Source organism: Grampus griseus, assembly GCF_964374135.1.
Source record: "Grampus griseus genome assembly, chromosome: 8".
In the NCBI taxonomy this organism is placed as follows: Eukaryota; Metazoa; Chordata; class Mammalia; order Artiodactyla; family Delphinidae; genus Grampus; species Grampus griseus.
The window spans coordinates 58361453-58384899 of NC_139002.1; the positions used below are offsets into that span (position 1 = coordinate 58361453).

General features: G+C 56.6%; 1 protein-coding gene across 1 annotated transcript in view; it reads right to left on the reverse strand.

Moving 5' to 3' along the window:
- ARHGEF17 (Rho guanine nucleotide exchange factor 17) overlaps positions 1–15492 on the reverse strand; it is a gene marked incomplete at its 5' end in the record, with an annotated part of 55471 nt that extends 39979 nt beyond the window's left edge. Inside the window, one exon of the mRNA XM_082659849.1 lies at positions 12289–15492. Coding sequence (XP_082515975.1) covers positions 12289–15492 — 3204 coding nt within the window. The remainder of the gene's footprint in view (positions 1–12288) is intronic.
- Positions 15493–23447: the final 7955 nt, after the last annotated feature.

The window sequence follows — 23447 nt, forward strand, 5'->3', positions numbered from 1 at the left end:
CTCGGGTTCCTCATCTGTGAAACAGGGAAATGGTCCCTCCCCAAGGCTGGTTGCGAGGATTAAATGAGTGAACATGTGCACAGGGCTCAGACTAGTGCCAGGCACACAGGAAGGGCTTTACAAGCTTTGCTACCGTGACTGGTGACTCTCCACCCCCTGCGCTATATTCACGCAGGTGCTGTGGACTTTCCATCAGCTCCCTCCCTGTTCTCTCTGCATTAGACAAGGTTCTCTCCTGCAACCCTGGAGGGAGGCCGGCCTTGGTTCCAATACCACCTCACTCCTCCTGAGCTCAGTTGTCTGAACTTGGCACCTCACCCTCTCTGGGCCTCAGTGTCTAGGTCCCACCCCCACCCTCAATTGCTACTGGCTTGGAAAGTACCCTTTGTTCATCTGCCTGGTTGCTCGGGCCTGTGATTGCCCAGGGCAGAGCCCACAAAGGGCTGGGCACGGGTGGTGGGAAGAGCTCAGAGTAGCCTGGGAACTCCCCAGGGCCACTGCCCGTGTGCCAGGAACAAGAGGGCTTGGCACAGGTGATGTCATTTGACCAGAACCAAGCACTGGGTCACCGGGTAAACTGCAGGCCACACCCACATCTCCACACCCCAGACTTCTTGAGATCTGTCCACCTCCACAAGCAGAGAGGAGCTGAAATAGCTGTTGAGTCCTGCGTAGCGGAGGGGTCCTGACACTCAGGCGAGGATGCCGAGGAGACACCGCCCTATACAGGGCCCTCTTCCTGAGGCCTGGTTCTGGCCAGGGGCCTCCGTCGGCCTCTGTAGGAGTCCGAAAGATATAGGAGGTCAGAGGAGACAAGAGACAGAAGGAGCGAGACAGGGAGGAGGACAGGGTGAACAACAGAGGAAGGAGGAGAAAAGAAAGCAAGGCGCCCCCAGTGATGGAAAGGTCTGCTATGAGTAGAGGAAAGAGGTGGAGGAGGGAGGAGGCCCTCCCAGCCCAGGCCCGGGGTCCAGGTGACGAGGTGGGGCAGGCAGAGGAACGGCTCACCCTGCCCTCCTGCCCTCCTCCTCTTCCAGCTGCTGGGCCAGGCCAGGCCCAGGACTATTTTTAGCCGGGGCTGAATTTAGCTGTTCCCTCGGAAATTCCTCACCCGCCCCAGGCAACGCCCCCGCTGGCCTTGGGGAGAAGCCTGGAAGCTCTGGTCCAGGCAGGAGGGGAGAGGAGGGCCCAGAAGCAGCAAGAAGCTAGAAGGATACTTAGGCCTCTGAGGAGAAAACCAAAGCTCAGGAGCAGGCCCCAAATCTGAATCACTCCTCTCCCTACAACCTCTGCCTCACTCTCCTCCAGGAAGGCCTCCAAGATTGCAGGGCCACACAACAGCACTTGTCTTGGGGTCTATGGTACAAATATTATGAGGATACTTTGTCTTCAATTACAAACTACTCTGAGCACTGCTAGCAAGGCTCCCTCCCTGTCCACCTACCACTCTTCCCCCAATTCCTGAGAACCTGCAGAATCCAGAGCTCTCCTGGGCTCTGCCACATCTGGGACTCCCACTGTACAGATGTGGAAACTGAGGCCAAGTGCCGTGCCTTGGGTCATAGCCAGCCAGGCAGGATGGGCCTGCTCCTTCTCTCTCCCACATGCTCCCTACCCAGGCTGGTCCCAGAAAGGCTGGATTGGGGGTGCAGCCTGGAGCTCTGCTGTTCTCTGGTGACCCCTGACCCCACTGAGAAGCAGGGCACTTCCGCTGGAGCAGAAGGAAATGGAAGTTAGACAAAAAGCATATGGGGCACAGAGACAGGGTCCTGAGCTGGCTCAGAGGTCCCTCATCCTTCCAGAAATGCAGAGGAAAGTTCTGCCCGGAGGCAGGGGGATGACTCAGATGACCCTGCATCTTGCCCACTGCCTCATTCTCTAACTCCAATAAGAGAGGTCAGCCCTACTCCCCCTACCCCCGTTTTGAATAGGGCCTCTGAGCCTACCTACAAATTATCTCCCTAGGAAGTTCTTTTCCCTCCATCCCTCCATCACGTGGCTCCCCTAAGCTCAGGCTGCTTCTCTTCATGTGCCCACCGCGCACTGTTCCTCCTCAGCTCTTTATCTTCCACGGCTCCCCACCGCCCATAGCACAAAGCCTCGGCAGTTTAACTAGGACTTGAGCCAGTTTAACCTGGCTCCTGTACACACAGTCCCTCCCTGTGTTGTCTGGTCCAACAAGAGACCTCCTGTCCTCTTGGCCCCAGACATACATCGAGGCTTCTCTTTCCTGGCTGGCTCAGCCCAATTCTCTAAAATGCCGAGTGACCCATGTCCCCTCCCCTCTCAAGAACTCCCAGTGGCCCCTTAAACCCAGCTCTGAGGTGCATGGGCAGACTGCTGGGCCTGGCCCACTACTGCGCGGCCTCGGGCGAGACCTCTTCCCTCCCTGGGCCTTCATCTCCCCTCTGAATAATGAAGGGGTGAGGGGTGGTTAGAAGACACACTGGTTTCTAAGGGTCTTTTCGGGTGGACCATCCCGGCATTCAAGGCCCTGCCCCTCTTCTTCCTTCTCCTGCCTCCTGGCCTGCCAAGAAGTTGGACGTCTCACCACCAGGACCCACCCCAGGGAGACAAGGAGAGACAGAGGTGGGCAGTGAGGAACCAGGAGCAAGACCTCAGTGACACAGGCAGCCAAGAAAGATGGAGCCAGTAGGATTTTGGGGGGGGGAGGGGGGGTCCCTTCCCATCCTTCTGCCCCTTCCCTTCACATCTGCTCCTCGACCTCCAATGCCCTGTCCTGGGAAAGGACTGGATGTTTGTCCAAGGGGGCTTGGGGGAGGGGTCTCAGCAGTCCCAGGAGGCCAGGCTATGGGGCTGGCTGGCAGCCAGGACCCCAGTCCTCCCTCCCTCTGCTCCATGCTGCTAGGGAGCAGGGCCTGCTCACCCCCTGGGAACCAATAAACAGGAAACAGACACCAACCTGGTGCTTGCTCCCTCTGCCTGGCCCCCACCATCACAGTTCCCCAACTGCCCTCCCATTGGCCCAGGACCTGCCCCGCCCCTCCCCAGCCCCAGAATCTCAGAACCAAGAAGTAATGATCTCAAGTGAACGAACAAAATCAAGTTAAGAGGAAGCCTTCTGGAAAAAAACTCAAACTCCTTCATCTTGAAGCCATGAGATTCTACACTCTGAACCAGTAATCTCAGAAGCGCACACTTTAAAGTGGCCACAATTCTGAGAGCTTCCAGACCTGAGGTCATGGGCTGAGGGTTCCGTAAGTATTCTCTTCGGCCCTCACGGTAACTCCATATCATCCTCACTTTGCAGAGCAGGAAACTGAGGCTCAGGGCTGAGATGCAATGACTTGTCAGATACCACCCAGCTGTGAGTCAGTCAGGTCAGAGAGGTCAACCCTTATCAGTCTGACCCCAAAGCCCAGGGCACACAGACGGCAGACTCCCTGCCTTAGAGGGGCTCTCAGCCCAGAATGGTAAGCGGAGGGGACTGAGACCCACTTCACAGGCTGGTTCCAGCGGGTCTGGGGCTTTGACTCTGCTCTGCTCGCAGGATGGGGCTGGTGGTAACAAAATGGGAGGGGGAGCTGGAGAGAGGAACAAGGTCAGTGGGCATTTGGCTCCACTTCACTGTCTAGTCCCTCTCCCTCCGCCCACCTCCAAAGGCCCAGGCTGCTGGGCCACTAACCCTACAGATGTAGCCAGGACCCCACCAGCCCTCCTGTCCAGAGCTTTGTCCTGCTTCATGGCTGGAAAGAGATAACGAGAATCTGAGCAACCTGGAATCAATTTCTCTTAGAATCTTAGAATCCTAACATCTTAGCATCTTTTTTTTTTTTTTTTTGGCGGTACGCGGGCCTCTCACTGTTGTGGCCTCTCCCGTTGCGGAGCACAGGCTCCGGACGCGCAGGCTCAGCGGCCATGGTTCACGGGCCCAGCCGCTCCGCGGCACGTGGGATCCTCCTGGACCGGGGCACGAACCCGCATCCCCTGCATCGGCAGGCGCACCCCCAACCACTGCGCCACCAGGGAAGCCCACATCTTAGCATCTTAGTCATGGGGGAGGAACTAACATTTCTTGAGGAAACCCTCTTGGCATTATTTCATTTAATCTTGATAGTAATCCTTGGCGGAGTAAAGGGGTAATGCACCCATTTTATGGATTCAGAGGGGTCCATAAATGGTTGCCCTGGGTCTCAAAGCCAGCCTGAGAAGAGAAGGAACGCGGACCATGCTCCTCACCCTCCACGCGCCATCCTTCAGGTGCCACTTCCTGGGCAGCACCTCGGCCCCTCAGGGCGTGAAGGGACCTGACAGGCCCTCTGGTCCAACCCAGCACCAGGGTCGCCGATCCCCAACATGGAGCTCCCAGCACATGGGAATAGGGAGTTCCTCGCCATCTGCCCCGAGTCAGCCCGGGCCAGCCCAGCAGAGATGTGATTCCCACCCCCATCCTAGATCCCCCTCTTTGCCCTGGCTCTAAACTCTCCTGCCAACTGCTCTTCTTGGGAGCTGCTTTATCCCAATTTTTAGCCAGCCACCCTAGAAGCCAAGCCCATCCACAGGGGACCCATTGGCTCTTCTGTCCCTCTCCCACCAGAGCAGGGCTCGGCCACCCTCTGGACCCCATCCACATCGAGGGCTAAGACCCTTGCTGAGAACTCCTGACAAGCAGGGATGATGTCCAAGCTTTCCCTGTGTGTCCCTATTGCCCATCAAGGGGCTCAACAATTGCTGAATGAATGAAAAAATGACAAATGATCAGGGAAAGAAATGAATGCAGGATAAAAGCAGTGGGCCTGCGTCCACCAGCTCTACCCTGTGCCAGCATCTACCCTGGGCTCTGGCTTCCAGGAGTCGACAGCCCGACCCCTCTGCTCACCTGTCACAGGCAGAATAATGGCCCCCAAAGACGTCCACATCCTAATACACCTATGAATATGTTATCCTACATGGCAAAAAGGACTTTGCAGATGTGAGTAAAGATTTTGAGATGGGAAGATTATCCTGGATGATTCAAGTGGGCCTAGAGTAATCACAAGGGTCCTTATAAAAGGGAGGCAGGAGGTTTGGTTTAGAGTGAGAGAGAGATCTGAAGATGCTATACTGTCGGCTTTGAGACTGGAGGAAGGGGCCAGGGGCCAAGAAGTGCCGGCAGCCACCGGACCTGGAAAAGGCAAGGAAACAGGTTTTCCCCTAAAACCTCCAGAAGGAACGCAGCCCTGCTAACACCTTAATTTTATCCCAGTGAAACCCATTTTTTCTGACCTCCAGCACTGTAAGATGACATTTGTATTAAGTCACTAAGCATTACAATTTGCTACAGCAGCAATAGGAAACTAATACACCACCTATCTGCCAGCCTAGACCCTGGTATTAGCTCGTGTGCCTCCCACCTCAGGTACCTCTGGAGACTCCCCTCTTCCTCTCTCCCTGCCCAGGGAGTGTCTCAGAGCCCTGTGACTTCCCCAAGCCCAGGGGAAGTGTTAACGTCCCAGCAGTGGCAGCATCAACACTTCTGTGCACAGGCTCCAGAGTGAGCCCCACAGCTCACAAGTGCGGGGAGAGGCCCCCCGCTATGTGTGTGGAGGGGTGCAGAGCAGCAGCTGGTCGTAGGGAAAAGGGCCCTGGGGGCCAGGCCTGGGTGAGTCCCAGCCCCACTCTGAGCCTCGGTCTCCTCAGTGGCCTAAGGGGGCTGCGAGCCCCACACCGGCACTTCAGTCTACAAGTTGGGATCCTACTAAGGACAGCTGTTGCCTCTCCTAGCAGGAGAGGAGGTTTTTCCTGGTGCCCAAGAACATGGAGGAATCCATGGCTCTGAGAGGGGAAGGGTCTTACTTAAGGCCACACAGCAGGAAAATGGTGAGGCTAAGGCTGGAACCGACATCTCCTGACCCCTAGTGCAGACCTCCATGTGTCATACCAAGTCATCCCTTGTGAGCCCCATAGCTACTGGAGCGGGGCTCAGATATCCTGGCTGGGGCCCTAGGCCCCTGCATGTCATGGGCTGGGGCCCACTCACAGCTCAGAGTGTGGCAGCCTGGCAGTCTTCCTCTGCCTCTGTCCACCCCTGGAATGCCTCAGAGGCCTGGGGGTGGGTAATGGCGGGGGAGTTGCATGAAGTATCAACTCCCATGGGGGGGGGGCATGTCTCTAATAAGCTTCTGCTTCCCAAGGGACCCAGGGCCCCCATTTCAGGGCCTGCCAGCAAGGCGCCAGGCTGCCTGGGCACATTTCCCAATAAGTACGCCAGAGCTGTGAGCCTTTCTGGGAAACATAGGCTCCCCCTTCCCCCGCCCTACTACCAGCAACCCTGCCAACTCTGCTCAGTGGGAACTCTGCGGGGACAATGTATGGCCTAGGAGTCAGGACACCTTGGGCCAAATTCCATACTTGAGACATAGGGCCTTGGGTAAGCCTCTGTCCGCTCTGGGCCTGCTTCATCCGTATACTGGGATGCCCACCTAGCTAGAGGACGAGATGGGAGGGACAGGGCTGCCTTTGGGTGGTGTGAGCTCCCTGTCTCAGCTAACATGCAAGCTGCAGCTGACAGGTGTCATAGTGGCTGTGGAGAAGACACCAGTGGGATAAGGCACTGTCACTTGCCTCACTGGGGCCCTGGGAACCTCCATCCTCCTAGCCTTTGAGTCACACCAACAGAGGTCTACAGGGGGCAGCTAGTGCAGCGTAAAGCTCCAGTCTACCCTGGGGGTTTTGTCAATCTCCCCTCCTCACTCTCAGTGACCCACCACACACTGCCCAGGCATAGGAGCTGGAGTAGCTCTTTGTTCACCTTGAATGCTGGAGTCCAGGCCCTCACAAAGCCCTCTGGGCTGCAGCAGAAACCCACCACCCTACTGCCTCTGCCCCAGCCCAAGCCACCATCATCTCTTGTCCAGATTATTCCAGTGGCCTCCTGATCAGCCTCCCTGATCCACCCGCCCGCCCCCCCTCCACGGCCTCTGCAATCTACCCCCACAGAGTAGCCCGAGCAGACTTGTGAAAGCCTAAGTCAGATTAGGTCACTGCTCTACTCAGAACCTTGCAACAGTGCCTGCCCCAACTCACCTCAAGTAAACACGGAAGACCTCCTATTGGTCTGCGAAATCTACCTCATCTGGCCCCAACCCAATTCCACCCTCCCTTAATTCTGACCTCATTGCCTACTTAACTCCATCCACAGAGTCCTCTTGACTTCTACCTCAAGGCCTTTGCACTTGCTGTTCCTCTCTTCACCTCACAGATAGCCACCTGTCTTGCTCCCTCCAGGCCTCTGGTCTAATCTCACGTCCTCAGAGAGACTTTCTCAGATCTCTTAATCTAACAGAGTACCCCTCCCTGTCCTTCTCTAGTCCCTTATCCTGGTTTCTTTTGTTCCCCAGCCCCCATCTCTCCCTGTAGCACAATGTATCCATTTACAGATAGGTCTCCTCACTAGTCTGGAAGCTCCATGAGGTCAGGCCTTTGTTTTGCTTGCTGTTGTATCCCAGGGTCTCGGAGAGTGCCTGAGTGTCTAGGGGTTCAGTAAGTATTTGCTAAATGGACGAATGCATTGCCTTATCAAGGCTCACCCAAGTCTCTGAAACAAACTCCTAGGGCACACAACTTAACATATTCTTTCCCACCTACCAGCCTCTGCCCATGCTATGCCCTCCTCCTAGAACCCCTCCCTCTCTTCTCTGGATGTTCAAATTCTCCCAGTTTTCAAAGCCAAGCTCCAGACAGAGGCTCCTTCAGGAAGCCTCTCCTGCCAGCCCCCAGGCCACTCCCTCAACATCCTAAAGCCCCTTCCAGGCTGCTACTAGATCCTGAATTCTCTTGAGTGTTTCGGCGCCCCAGGCAGCCTGGGGATGCCTCCACCCCACTGCGGGGCAGCATGTGTAGCCTGAAAGATCACAGATGGGCGGGGAAGGAAGCAGGAGGGGCAAGTTCCTACACTGGGAGCCCCCTGGGGACAGGATTAGCAGCAGCCTCCCAGCCTCCCAAACCCAGCTGGTCCTGGAAATGTGGGGCTGGAAAATGTCAGACTCAACTCTGGTCCATCCCCCAACTCTTCCCTGTGGTGAGGGGAGGACAACCCATTCCTGGGCCACACTCCCCCAGTAGCCCAGGGCGCTTAGGAAGGAGTGGGTGGGGGCAGGGAATAAACAGAGGAAAGGGACAGCCCTGTGCCTGTCCTCCCCCTCCCACCCTCCTCCTGCTGGGTGACAAGACATTTAATTATAGATATTTGGTACCACTCATAATTCCAAATGTCCTAATCGCCTCCTCTCCCAGAACCAGTTTCCATGGAAAAATCATAGCAAAGAGCCAAGGAGGGAAAGGAGAGAATCCCCACCCCTGTGGGTTCCCTGCCAAGGAGACAGAGTGAAGAAAGGTGACAAAGAGCTGCAGCCTGGCGTTCCTCTGCAAGGCAGGGAGCTGGCTGGGCAAGCTGGGGATGGGAGCCATGTCTGCTGGGGGCAGGGGGCGGGGACAAGGTCAGGGTGGTGCACGGACCTCGCTGTGCCCTGCCATACTGTGGGACCTTAAAGTCGGCATTCTCCTTTCTGAGTCTTGAAGTTCTTCCCACCGCAAACATGGGCTCCAGTGAATTAAATAACTACCATGAAAGTGTTCAGACAGGGGTGTGCAGGTGATGCCCCCAATGCCCCCTGACCCTGCCCCATTACTCAGATGCTAGGCCAATTCCACCAAGAAACAGGGACCCTTCGGGCCTCTTCGCCTCTAAGACAATGACATTCTAGGATTCAGTGGGAATCTGAGTCTGCAGTTCTAAGAATTCAGCCTTGTGAGATTCTCACAGCTTTCTTTTTTTTTTGCAGTACACAGGCCTCTCACTGTTGTGGCCTCTCCCGTTGCAGAGCACAGGCTCCGGACGCACAGGCTCAGCGGCCATGGCTCACAGGCTTAGCCGCTCCGCGGCATGTGGGATCCTCCCGGACCGGGGCACGAACCCGTGTCCCCTGCATCGGCAGGCGGACTCTCAACCACTGCGCCACCAGGGAAGCCCACAGCTTTCATTTTTGAAGAATGAAACATTCAGAGTGTCTGGCATATAGTAAGCACTTAATAAATGTTAGCCACTCTTACTGCTATTTCAATATGCTAAAGTTCTCTGAGTCCATCCATCTGATTCTGAGACTTAAGTCACTTCCTATTTCTGGACTAGAGTTGTCACTTCTGTCAAACGGGTATCAGGTACCTGAGGGCAGAAGGTTAGATCATGAGACTGTACTTTAGGGCAGGATGGGAAGCCTTGGGATGAAGAGTCGCTGATCATCCAGGCCACCGTGGGCCTACGTGGAAATGACAAGGGCTGTGGGAGGGAGCAGGGCAGGGAGGCTCCACAACTGGGCCTCCTCCCCCTAGCACATCCGTTCATGGAAAGCGACCATGAGTTATCCCTCATTCCCTGGGCTCCTAGGTTCTTACAGCTGATGCATAGAGCTGCCTTTCTCTCCCTTCCGGCCATACCCCGACCCCTCCTGTTTCCCTTGACCACCCTGCAGGCTGAGTCTCTGCTACAGAGCTTCAATGACCAGGCAAAGACCACCCACTGTACAGATGGGAAAACCGAGGCCCAAGATGACCCTGTCCAGATCTCAGGGCAAGTCAGAGGCTAAGCCAGGTCTGGAACCAGGCTTCCTGCTCCCAACAGAGAGGCAGCACCACACAGAGTGCAAATACAGATTTTGGGGTGGGAGAGACCTGACTTTGAGGGACTTCCTGCAGCCCAGGGGTGGGTCAGGGACTCCCTCTGTCCCCGGGGCCTTTCCTGCCAGCCCCCTGGCTGGGCTCACACTGGCTTCTGCCTCATCAGCAAAGCGTGACAGACTCTTCCCTTCTTATTCTGAAGCCCACACCACACCATCTCCACCCACAGGCCAGGGAGCGTGACTGGAGCCCTGGGCCCGAAACAAGGGAACACTGTCTCCTCCGTGAAGGCCAGAAGGAGGGCTGGACAGCTGCTCCCCATCCTCCTGGAGCCAGAAAGAAAGGGACAGACAGCAGGAGGGATTCAGGCTAGCAGAAGGAGGAACTTCCAGGCTTTATGAGTGGGTGGGGAATTAGGGGATGGGGAATCTCTTCTGAGCTGACTGAAGTCCACCAGGTTATACTGAGGCCCAGAATGCCCAGCCCTGTGCTCAGAAATCAGTAGGGGGCAGGGAGGAGGGGCCAAGGCTGCTCCCTGAGAAGCAGCTGAGGCAGTGGACCCTGTTTTTTTCCCTCTCCTGCCCCCAGGGAGGGCATGATCACACCACCCACTCACAGTACACAAGCCTGCCAGGCAGAGACCATTAACCTCATTTTGCAGAAGGGGAAGGTGAGGCATAAAGCAGGGATGTGACTGACCCTAGGCCACACAAGGATCTGGAGCCAGGGCTCAAACCCTGTTCTTCCAATGACAGACTCACCAGTTCTCTCCCCTAAGGGGTAAGAGGGGATAGCGAGCTGGGCCTGGACAGATACGAGGACTGGAGCGAGCAAAGGCTTGGAGGCTGGAGAGAGCCTCCACTGAGGGCAGGGAGAAACCTGTGTTATGGGCAGGTATGTCCCACCTCACAACCCCTAGGGGCAGCTGGGGTGGCAGGGCTGAGATCCCTGTTCCACATGATCCCTGAGGATCACGTGGGACGTGGAGACAATATGATGAGTAGACCAGGAGCCAATTCTGCAAAAACTCCCACCTCCTCTCTGGGTCTCAATGCCTCTTCTTAGGAACAGTCCCCCTCCCCCCAGTCTCCCCGAGTCCCTTGGTTCACCCCTGCTCTCTCCCAGAGGAGATAATTATAAGGGAAAAGCACCTGGGGATGGGGCCCCTGGCAGGAGCTGCCCCTGCTGTCACCCTCCCCCACCCTGACATTCCAAAGACAACTGGCACTGGAGTTAGGGGCACCTGAGCCGCCCTACCAGGCTCTCAGAAAGAAGGACAGGTCCAAAATGTCCCCTCTCTCCACTCCCTGCCTACTGACTCTGCAGCCTCTGTGAGAGACACCAGAGCCAGGACCGGGGAACTAGAGACAGCAGAGAGAAACAAAGAGAGAGAGAGTTTAGAGGGGCCGTGAGGGCACTGAGAACCGGCAGTAACCAAAGTAGTCCAGGGTTTAGGGTTTCCAGGCACCTCACTCTGGCAGGGAACACAGTGGGAGCACAGGCCACGGCTGAAATAACCCCAGGCCATCTCCACTCTAAGCCCAAAATCCAGAGCCTCGAATCTAGCTTCCAGCTGGGATGCCACGGCACCACACTGCCGAGGACCCATCTGAACCCACAGCCCAAACTCCAGGGACAGTTGAAGCCAGAAGGAAGACGTGGAGGCCGAGAGCCTCTCCCCGAGAGCGAGTCCCCCGGGGCCTGGGGTCTGACAGGGGAAGGAGGAAGCATCTCAGAGTCACCAGGAAAGGGGTGGGGTGGGGAGAAGATGCAAGCCGGCAGGATGGGGGACCAGCGCCCCCATCCTGACCCAGAGAGGCAGCCTTGCCTGTGGGGGCCAGAACTGCACCCAACCTCTCTCAAGGCCCCTCTTTGCTGAACTTCAGCAGCTCCTCCCTGACCCTGCCCTCCCTCAGAGGCACCCATTCCAGCTGGAGGAGGCTTTAGCAGATTTCAGGCCCAAAGGGTGTCCCAATTCCAACCCGCGGACTCCCCACAAGTCTGTACAGCACAGCTGGAAGGAGACAGAGGCACCACCTTGTCCACAATCCCTCTGATTTTACAGATGGGGAGACTGAGTCACATAGAATAGCCAGGGCTGCCAATGTACTTTATGGAGCCCTCTCCACTACCGCATAAAGTAACGCCTTGTACCTCTCCAGTTCTCCCAGGCCCAGGCTCAGACCCAGATTTTCATCTGACACGGGAAAGCCACATTAGTAATGGCAAACCCATGTCAACTGTGGGCCCCTGAGCCAAACATCCTACAAGGGGTTTGGCCAATAAGGCAGCAAGGTTTTTGAGAAAGTTCCATCACCCTCACATCTCCTTATGTATTGATAACAAAGAACCAGATACGAATCTTTAAAACCAGCCCCTGAAAAACATCTAAAGGACCTGATTAGAACCCTTTGTAATTATCACCCAGAATACCTTAGAGCAGATAAGAACCTCTGACATTAGTACCAGCAGAAGCCTGAAGCCTCTGGGGCCTGAGAAGACAGGAGCCTTGTGTCAGTAACACTCTTAAAACTGCCTGGGCACTTCCAGAACCAGAGAATCTCCCTCAGACCTGGGCACCTGCCCAGTGAGCACACTCAAGAGACTCCTGCATAAGTCACTGTCCCTGGCCCTCCTTCGTCCCCACCCCAAAGGCCCCCCACAAAGACTCACCACTTGTGGCTTGCTGCAGCACTTGCTGGCTGGAGCAGGCTCATCTGGAGCCCGGACCGTCTCAGGGGGCTTGGCCTCGGCAGAGGGCGGTGCAATCGGAGTCAAGCAGGGCATATCCACTGGCACTGGGGCAGGGACCTCACTGGAGTGGAGGGTCAGCACGTACTGCTTAGTGACGTCCTCAAGAGATGGTGCCTGCAACGTGGGGTGGGCTTGGGCAGGGAAGCCCATGGGCTCTGGTACAGCCACGGGGGGGCCAACGGAAGTCGGTGGCTCAGGCACCATGATAGGCGTGAAGGTGGAGGGCACACTGGCATGACGAACATGTTTGGAGGAGGGTCGGGCCCGAGACAGGCTGCCAGCCTGGTCCTGAATGCCCTCCTCTCTCGGTAGCTCCTGATGACTGCTCCGAGCTGGGCGCTTCTTGGAACCACGGCGGATGAGCCGTGGGGACAGAACATCAGCCAGTTTGGGGTCAAGGTGGAAGTCACGGTGGGCAGTGGAGGAAGCAGGCGGGGCCTCAGGTAGGGCCATCTCAGACTGTGCCCGGCCCCTGGCAGGACTGGGCTCTTCTGGTTCTGCCCGCCGCTCTGTGAGGATGGGCTCACTGCTGGACGGAGGCAGCATGGGCTCGACCTCTCTGATGGGCTCCCCTCCAGGGCCCTCGAATCCAGGCCCAGCCAGCTCCCCACGGCGGCTGGGGTCACTCAGAGATTTCTTCTTGGGGGCTTTGCCAGCAGCCCTGTCATCGACCACACACCCTAAGGCACCAGGGCCCTGAACAATGCTCTGAATAACCTCTTGATATCCCTTGCTCTCTTCACTGCCCACAGACCAGTCACTGTGGCCGCTGGTCAAGCCCTCGTCCACAGTTGGGGCTGCCGGAAGCCCTGTCTTGGGGCTCAGCGAGCCCAGGAGGTTGCTATCCACAGAGAACCCAGAGGGCTCCTCAGAGGGGGCAGCCCGGTGGCGCTGTGGAATTGGGTCACTCAGAGATCGGTAGGCCTCACCTGCCTCCCCATTGCTCAGTTCAGTCCCACCAGGGCCCGAAGGCGGGGCTTTGCGTCTCCGGCGGAGGGCACCTGGTGTGGGAGGGGTATCAGAGGACACCAGGGCCCACCCTCCCAGACTGTCTTCAGCCCCAGGGCCATGGTGGTTGGTCTGGGCTGAGGATGAGGAAAGGGGTCGCCACACCCCTGCGGTATCCAGGCTGCAAAATGCTGAAACAGGAGGCTCAGGGTCTGCCCCAATGCCCTCATCTGTCAGACTAGACTCAGGGCCGGAGAGCTCTTCCTGGGACCGCTGCCCTCGGATCACGTCTCCTGCCCAGTCAGGACTTCCAGGGAGGACATCACTTCCATCATCCTCCTGGGCACCCATGCGCTGGATCTTCTCAAAAACCTGACGGGCCTCTTGAACATACTGATCCTGGACGACGAGGGGCAGTGGATCCTCCTCGGCACCTGGGCCTGCCAGCAGGAGTTCAGATGAGCTGGGCTTCAGGGCACTGGTGCGGAGTAGGCGGCGGGCCATAGGCTTCTCAGAGCAGGTAAATGACTTTGCCCTTCGAAGGGTGGCCGTCAAGTCCTTCAGTGTGGGGCGGGTGCCAGATGATGCTGGGGCTGGGGAGGGCATGGGCTCAAGTTGCCCTACAGAGCCACCTGCTGATGGCGAATCTCTGCCATCTAAAGGGCCGCTCCCAAGGTCCTCATGTCGCCCACCAGGCTTTCGGACCCTCAGCTCTGAAAGGTCTGAACGCAGGAAACTGAGTAGCGTCAGGGTCTCTGAGGCAATATCTGGATTCGACAAGGACTTCCGTTGCCGGCTCTTGTCCAGCTCCAATCCTCCATCCCTCAACGCTCTCGTGGTGCCCACAGGTCCCTTGGTGCGGGTTCGAGCCTGGGGCCTTAGAAGCCCTTCCCCAGCTCCAAAGCTAGGGGAGCGATACACGCCCCAGCTCCCAGAGCTCCGGCTAGCCCACAGGTCCTCTTCTTTGAGAGTTTCTGTGCTGGAATAACGGCTGCTACCACGGGAGCCTGCTGGGCTGGCCAGGTACGTGGGAAAGCTCACCTTGGCCACGCGGAAAGTTCCCCCCACAGTGTCTGACAAGGACCGAAGTCCTTCTTGGGGACCTGGTCCACAAGGAGGAGAGCCAGTACCCCACTCCTGGGGTCCTTCCTCCCTAGGGGCTCTTGGAGATGTTGGGGGATCGGGGCTCCTGGCTCCCCTTGCCGAGTCCATGCTGCCCAGATTTAACCCATAACTGTCTGGGCTACAGTCCTTATCCAAGAGGGAGCTTCTAGGCCTGGGCCCCGGCCTCCCTCCCCAGCAGTGGCCGCCCTCACCGTCTTGGTCCTCGTCACTACCTGAGGAGTGGCCGCCGCGGTAGGCCGGACTCTGCGCCCCGGGCTGCGGCGGCGGCGGGCCCTCCTCTTCCTCCTCGCTGGAGCTGGCAGTCCGACTGCTGCTGACACGATAGGAGGAAACGATGGAGGAGGAGGAGGAGCGGGAGGCCCGGGCCCAGGCCTGCGGTTGGGAGAAGCTATGCCAAGAATGTAAACCATCCGCCGGACGCTGCGCTCTCTCCTGTTGCTGCTGCTGCTGCTGCCGCCGCCTCCTCCCCTCGGTCCCTGGGCCCGGCAGCGGCCGCGCCGAACGCAGGCCCGCCAGGGGGAAGCACGTCCGAGGAGGTGGCGTCGGTGGCTGCCGGGGTTCCCGGGTCGTGGGCTCCCACGCGGCACCGTCGGGGCTGGGCGTCCCCGAAGCCTCAGAGTCGGCACTGGGCCGCCTGGATCCAGGGCCACCAAAGAGCTTGCGCATCTCGGTGACGCTGGGCCAGGCCCCGCGCGCGGCTCCCTCCGCCGCTTCTTCCGCGGCCCCGGGGGAAACGCCCCCGTCTCGGGCCCCAGTGGCGTTGTCGTCCAGATGCTGCGCGTCGAAGCGCCTGGAGAGCTGGCGCACCGACGGCGAGAGGCTACGGAGCGGGCGCGGCTGCGCGGGGGCGGCCGGGGGCCCAGACGCCAGCTTGGACACGCGCCGGGAGGGCTGGCCCGCGACGTCCGAGACCGGCCGGCACGAGGCGCGGCGCCGCAGCCCGGAGGCGTCCGTTGCCTCCTCCCTCGGCCCTGGCCCGCCGCTCCAGCGCTCCAGCAGCTTGAACGAGACGCTGCGATAAAGCTGGGGCCGGGGCGCCCCGTCCGCCATGGTGGCGGCACTCACTCTGGGGGGGCTGGCCTCGGGGAGCCGCGGCCAACCCCCCCTGCGCCCCCGCCCCAAAGGAGCGCAGCGGCCGGCGTCCGAAGGCCTGGGTCCCGCAGCCGCAGTGCGAGGCGGTTAGCGGGGAAAGGGTGCAGGGACCGGAGCACAGGTTTATCTGCTGCGGCTCAAGTTTCTGCGCCAGCGGGCCGCATCGGCTCCATCCCGCGCGACCCCTCCCGCCTCAGAGTCGACTCCCGGGCCCAGCCCCCGCCTCGCCCGGTGCGACCCGGAGCATCGCGGCCCGACCCGGTACTGGCTGGATCCCAGCGCTCCGTTCCTCCGCTCTGCGCCCGCCCGCCAGCCGGCCTGCCTGCCTCCCCTCGCGCTCCCGCTCCGGCTCCCGCTTCCTCCCTCTAGGCTGCCTGCTCCTCGCTCCCTTTTGTTGCAAATAAACTTTCTGGCGGAGGAAAGGGGGTGGGGGGCGGGGCCTCGCGCCCAAAAGAGGGGGTGGGCTCCCGGCGCTCTCTAGTCTGGGAATCGGGAGTGAGGGAGAGGGGAGGGAATCGGGGAGGAGCGGAAGGAGAAATAAGACTGCTTGAGCACAGGCTGACTGAAGCGACCCTCCAGATGAGCCCCTCGGGAGCTCAGCGGGCAGAGCTGACCCCCATCCCCCCAGCACTCGCTGCAACACGCAAACTCTGAGTGTGGTCGGCTCCGCAGGCGTATAGTCGGGGTGGCGCACCCTCTGCATTCGGGCGGAAACGCCTCCTGCCCAAGGGACCCCAACATGGCAACCTCGGACCCACAAACTCTCGTACACAACACCGACACTCAGGTAAAAGCAGAAACACTCTCCCAGCCGAGAGACTCGCCTCCAGGGGGAGCGGTGCGCGCCGCAGACCAACCCGTGCGCTTGCAGCTCCCTGTCCCGCCCCTTCACCCCGCCCAGGCCACGCCTCCTACCAGGTCCTTCGCTGCGAATCCCGCTGTAACTGCGACCGGGTCCAGGCCCTGGCGCCCCCAAACGCCCCGCCCCTCCCACCTCTGCGGCCAGTCCAGCTCTGACTGTCCCCCCACCCTCCCCAAGCCGCTCCAGGGGCCCCCACCCTTTGTGACCACGCCCCCACGTTTCCAGCCGCGCGCCTTGTACCCCGCCCCCTCCTTCTCCAGCTCTCTGGGGTACGCGGCTCTAGCGCCGTCTACCGGCCGGATTCGCCCACCCCCGTGGAGCCTTGGACGACTAAAGCTGCACCCGCCACCAAAAAAAAAAAACAAAAAAAAAACCCGGAGAGTTGGGAAGACTTCACTTCCTTTACTTCCTTCTAGTCGTTAACTAGTCCCTTCAGGAGTCGTTTCAAACCTATTCCCTTCACAAAGTGCACTGCCCTTCCTTCGACTTCACACACAAAAGGCGCTTTGATGGGAACGCCCTCGATTTACCACTGCCGAACCTACACTCCTACCTGACTCCCATCCGCCCTCCTGTCAGGCAAGGTGTGGGTGGCTTCTACTGCTTCACACCACCCTTGGAGGTAGATCTTACTGCCCCTTCTCTGTGGGTCATGAAGAACTTTGACCAGTGTCAAAGTCAGGAAATGGCAGCTCCTGGTATGACTCAAATTCAGATTTCAGGAGCTTCAAACACCATGCTTCTCCAGACAGCCTGTGCTGGTTCCATATCCCTGATGAGCCCCCAGCAGTATCCTCCTCCTCCCTGGGCCTGGGATCAGCCTCCCCAGGAACAGCGGACACTCATGTTACCCTTAGCCCAAGAGGACTGTGGCTGAGCCCCATTAGCTAGGAGGCCCTGGAAGCAGGAGGCCCCGGTCCAGATGAACAGGCAGGGCTGGGCGTAGGGCAGGAAGGCAGACACTCAGGGATTGCCTGACTACCGCATGAGACACAGAGGACTCAGCGAGAACCCCAGGGCCCTGCTTGCTGCTCCCCTTGGGTTGTGGGAAATAACTAGGGAGAAAGCTCTTCCTCTTTGAGTTGAGACCAGCCTCCAATAAGTCCCTCAACTCAACCTTACTTCCTCTCTGTCTCAAAGGGGCCAGCGTATCGCTTACTCTTCAATGGGAAATTGATAGCAAGGAAGAAAGCTCTGTCTGGCCTATTGTCTCTCTGCCCTTTCCTTGCTGTGTGACCTTGGGTAAATACCTGCACTTCCCTGGGCCTCAGCTGCCTCATCTGAAAAGTATGGAGTGGATTTAGGTTTCCCCAAGGGTGCCTCTCTCTGACTCTATTTGCAATCAGACTCTTGTCTCTTCTAGGTTGTTTTGGTATGGTGGGGGGGACCCTCATCCTGGAAGTCACTGCCCCCCTCCAATAATAGTGATGGCCCTTGCCATCTGAAATTGGTAATTTTCCAAGCTCTGTCACACCTGGTCATTTTCTGTCTTCACGTCACTGCTGGGATAGAGGATAGAGGTTTTTATTCCCAAATCACAGATGGGGAAGCTGGTGGAGAGGAGCAGAGACAGGTCACAGGCTCCCAACGCCCTGCAGTTTGGCCTTGAGGTGGGCTCCTCAGGGCCTTTGGACCAGGAATCCCCTTGGTGGGGAGGGAGGGTGTTTAAGGAGCTACGCTGGGCCTCCACCCAATGGGAAGCTCACCCAATCAGAGATCGGCCTGGCTGCTTACAGATGTCATGAGTGCTCCCCGCACCAGCCCCTTCTGATTCAGGATGAGACAAAGTCATCTTCCAGGCACAGAGAGGGCCTGGGTGTTTTTAACCCTCAGAATATTCATCTAGAAGGGGTCTGGAAGCACTGGGTGCCAGGGCGGACAGCAACACTAAGCCGGGCCCAGTGCAGGCACCCTCACAGATGTGACAGGTGGCCCTCAGCATGTTGCTCTTTCCCTTTGGGCCTCAGGCTCCTCACCTGTGAAAGGGGAATGAAAACAATAACCCATCTACCCAGTGAGTTGTGGTGACCCAGCAATATCAGGGCTGTAGAATCCCTTGGGGAAATGAAGATAGGAAGATTGTGATGGTCACAGTCAATGCCAATGATGGGCCTCAGGCACTTACCAGGGAGAAAGATGAGGAGTGAGGGGACTCCAAGAAGCAATGAGCTCTGGACAGGAGCTGTCTTAGGGGGAGTCTGGCTCCTAACTCCGTTCCAAAGTCAAACAGAATTGACCCGAGATGGTCCCCTTTCCTGTATAATTAGGCCTCAAGTGCACAGAATTGGATTATTTGTGACCTTTTATTCATGACACATTCTTACCAGTTATTTAATTGATTCCCATCAAAAAACAAAACAACTAGGGCCTTTACAATGTTCTATATCTCATTATATAGTTCTCCCACCACTCATTCTCCTGCTGCTTTCCCGCCACCCATGGTTACCGTCACCTCCTGTGTTCAGCATTCCCTTGCTTTCCTTTTCATATAGTTTTAGTGCATCTGTGTATTCCTTCAAAGTATATATTTTCATTCTAGTTATTTAAAACTTTATAAAAAGGGCATCTTGCTGTGTATAATTTTTTGGGATTTCTTTGTACTTAATATACTGCTAAGATTTATCCACTTTGCATGTCGGTATAGTACATTCTGGCTGTGTGTTAACATTCCAATGTGTGAATATAGCACAGTGTATTCATCCACTCTCTCATGGATGGGCATTTGGGCGGTTCCAGCTGTTCGTGCCTGTGAACAGTGCAGCTCAGTGTTGTGCGTGACTTCACGTGCACATGCGCAGAAGTGCTGGAGCAACAGCTATGCTGTTGTTCAACGTTGGAGAGGCATTGTCAAGCTGGGGTCGAATACCTCTTCTATGTTTTTTGATGATGTGTTTCCTTTTCAGTGAAGTGCCTGTTTGTGTCTCCTGCCCATTCTTCTCTTGGGTTATAATACTCTTTTGTACTTTATGAAAATTATGCCCTAACTTTTCCACACTCCATACCTCTGGGGGCATAGGGAGGGCTGGTAGTATTAACGTTATTTTACAGGTAAGGAAACAGAGGCTCAGAGAAGTGAAGGGGGCTTGTTCAAAGTCAGAGTCAGAAACAGCCCTTCTGCACTGAGGCCCAAAGTCCTCAGCTAAGAAACCTTCTCTTCACCTCAAGCTGGGTCAAGGCTCCCCTGGTCCTCAGCCTCTATTGGTCCCTGACCATTCCAGGAGCTTTTTGTCTCCTTAGTGACACCTTCCTTGTCCCCTGGCCCTCTTTATGTTCTTCTGAGCTCTCCTTCCTGGTTGTAATGATCCAGATATGTATGTGTTTATTTCATTATTGCCATCCTCCATCAGACTAGGAGCTCACTGAGGGCAGGGACCCAATGCTCAGCATGATGCTTGGCATACAGTAGGTGCTCAATAAATGTTGTTTGCTGGATGAACTGTTTCCTTGTCTGCACCCCCAGCCCTTGGATTCTGAGGGTTGGCCTGGGTCTGAGCTGGAGGGAGGAGCCAGCAGCATCCTCGCTAGGACAGATCCAGTGCCCCTGGGCTTTTCCTGCTTGGCATGGAAGTCTCCTGAGACAAACCCTGGTTCCTGACTCTCTGGCTCCCCCATCTTGGCCCTGCCCCTCTGACTCCCTGTCATCAACTTCCAGCAGCCAACACTCACGGGTTTCCTGTCTTGGAAGCTCCTTCCCTGGGCCTGGCCTCCTTTGGAATCTTCCTCTGTCTCTTCTTCCCCACCCAGCATCTCCACTTCTTCCCCTCCAACTGCTCCTTGACTCACCTACCTCCACTGCGCCATCATGCCACCATCATTCCGAAACCCCAGGCTTTGACCCTCTACCTCTCCGGCTCCTCCTCCTTCCCAGCGCCCTGATGCTAGAGTTCCCAGGACTCTATCCAGGCCCTCTCTTCTTACTCTCTTCCTCAGGAAGCCCATCCACTCCCTCAGCTTCAAGCCAAAAGTGGGATGAGCACTCCCCAGGCTTTGCCACTCTTCTAAGAAGCCTTCCTGGTGTCTCCAGACCCTGTTGACTCCTAGCTCCTACTTAGGTGGAGGCCTCAGCCCTCCACACCAGGCTGGACCTTGTCCCCCTTCCAGTCCATGACACTGCCTGGCCTCCACCGAGGTCCACCATCTCAGTAGGCATACTGAGTAAAGGGATTAGTTCTGGCTGTGGGTAACAAAGGCCTGAAAAACTGGTGGCTTAAAAAAGGTAGACATTTATTTCTCTCTCATGCAAAAGTCTGGATTCAGGTGACCCCAAACTGGAATGGTCAGAAACGCAAGCTGCTTTTCATGTTCCAAGATGGTGCTCCAGCTGTGATGTCACAATGTAAGCAACAAGAATGGAAGGGAGGCCGGACACCACCTGTCTCTTAAAGACATTCCCTCCTCCCATATTAAACTGCCTTAGGGCATTTGGCTTATATCCCATGGACCAGGAGTAATTTATCTGGCCATACCTAGCTGCAAGAGAGGCTAGGAAATGAAGTTTTCATCCTAGGAGACTGTGCCTAACTAAAAGAGAATTGACATTGTGGTTGGCACAACTTCCTAGGGGTCCCCAGTTACTAGGACTGGGTGGGGCAGGTGGGCACTTGGAAGTCAGGTGAAGAAAGGAAAGGGGAGGGAAGGGAGGGTGAAGCAGGGGAGGATCTAGTATTTGGGTTAGAGAAAGGCTGTGTGACCTTGGTAAGTCAGTTCCCACATCCGGGTCTCAGCTTCCCCATTATAAGGTATTACAAGGATTAAATGAGAAAATGAGTATACCACACGTTGCATGGTTCCCAGAATGCACAGAGCCCGGCCTATGGCCACTACTGTCCTTGTGGCTCCCCAGTGCTTCCCTGGCCGGCAGCCTTTTCCTCTCTAGCCCTGCTAACCCTCCAGCTTTATATCAGGCCACAGCCCCGCCTATCCTTCCTCCGGCAGCCTCCATGCCTTTGTTTGTGCTGTTCCCTGCACCAGGGAACACCCTTACCCTTTTTCCTTCAGTGTAATTACATCTATCCTTTAAGACCCAGCTGCACCGCTCCTTCCCCCAGGAAGTCTTCCGCAACCCCTTTGGTCCCTCCTGCCCCTCACTGCACTCCACCCATGTCTGTGTCGTCTCTGTCCCCATGCCAGCAAGCAGACCTTCCCAGAGTAAGCCCCTGCCCTGCCCCTCCATCACTGAGAGTGCTCTGGGTTAAAGTGAGAAGGGAGAAGGGCGGTGAGGAAGAGGAAAAGAACAAAAGGAGGGGAAAGGGAAAGAGGAATTCGAGCCCCTCAAATGGTGCTTGGAATCCCTCCCTGGTCCTGGCATGTAATAAATGATTTTTTCCTTCTTATAGGAACAGATGGGGCTCATGGATTATGGCTCTTATTCTCAAAAAAGTGTGCTGAATTTTTTTTTCTTAAAAGACTAGCTGCCTCCTAGCTAAAGGAGGAAGAAAAACCCTTGCAACCTCCCCTGCTTAAAGCTCCTTGTTTAGAAACCTCCTATGCCTATTCCTAGAGACAGACCCTAGAGGAACTTGTGTAAGCAAAAGGCGAAACCATTATAACAGTAACATTCATTGCATGCCTACTATGTTCCAGGCGTTGTTCTAAGTGCTTTGCACATATTAGTTAATTTAATCCTCACAACTTTACAAAATAGGTACCATTATTACTCCCACTTTACAGTTATGGAAGTTAAGGTATGAAGAGGTTAAATAACTTCCCCAGAGTAACACAGCTAGAAATGATAGACCCAGGATACACACCCAGGTGAACTGGCTCTGGGGTCTGAACCCTTTATGCTATTCTGCCTTGCAAGGGAAGCTGGGAATGGAATTTACCTGCGGCCCACAATTTCCACTCTTGGAAAAGTAACTAAGGGGTCGCAGTTCTTGGCATCCTGCTGGGACAGTCATCTGGGACTGGCTGCCGCGCTCAGCCTGGGCTGTTGGCGGAGGCCCTCTGCCTTCTGCTCCCCCATCTCTTACTCCCCCGTGACAGGCAGCTGAAGAGCCTGGTCTCAGATGCAAGATGGGTAACACCTGGACTGCTTGGCACAGCATTGCACTGTATGGGGACTAAGAACTAGTCTGTCTTCTGATGTCCCCACACATCTACCTCGCTGTGACCCAAAGAATCAAACTGCCTTCTGTCCAAATTGTCAGCCTCTCCAGCAAGGACACTTTCAATGGATTCCCAGGATGGGCCGGGGCCTGGTTTGCCCCCTTCCTCTACCAGCTGCAAGCACACCTCAGACATTACTGTGGAGTTGAACTCCTGCAGAGCCCTCCTTGGCTGAAGAGCCTTGGAGATTAGGCAGGGCTAAAAGAAAAATGCTGAAGAAGTTGTACAGTCCTTCCCCTCCCTGCCTTGTCCCTCTGCCCTTTCCTCTCTCCGCTCTAACCTTCTAAGGTGGAACGCTCCCTTTGCCATGGCTGGCTCTGCCAGTACTGGGTCTGTGTGGCATACTAGCAGCCATGGGCTGGCCACATTGTTCCACAGGAGGAAAACTGAGATCTGGGAGGAGGGAATAAGGAATGGAGGAGTAGTGAGCGGGGGTGGGGCGGGAGTGTGTGGAGATGAGGACAAGGAGCAGAGAGGACCAAATGAATGAATGGAACACAGCACATCCCCCAGAGATCTCATATTCATCCCTCAAAACCCAGCTCAAATGGCCCTTCCCAGAAGCTCTCACTTACGCCTCCCATCTTCTCTTATTCCCTTTATTGGTGACTCCAAAGTATGTAGCATACTCCTCAGTTACAGTACATGCCGTACTATATTTTTGTGAGCAGCTTAACTCTCTCCCCAACTCTCCACGGCTTCTTGAGACCTTCTGGAGAACCAGGCCCAGGCTTGTCTCTCTCTGTACCCACAGGGCCTGGTTCAGAAAAAGGGCTTAATAAATAGTTGCTGGTGAAGTTTTGGGGTCGGGGGGGGTCTCTATGCCCAGCTGAGCTAAGCTCTAATTCTCTGCATGGTTTGGGGCTGGTGGAGCTTTTGATGCCCCAGCCACAGTGGCAAACACAATGGTTGCCCAGACTCCACGTGTCCTGCCCCAGTGGAC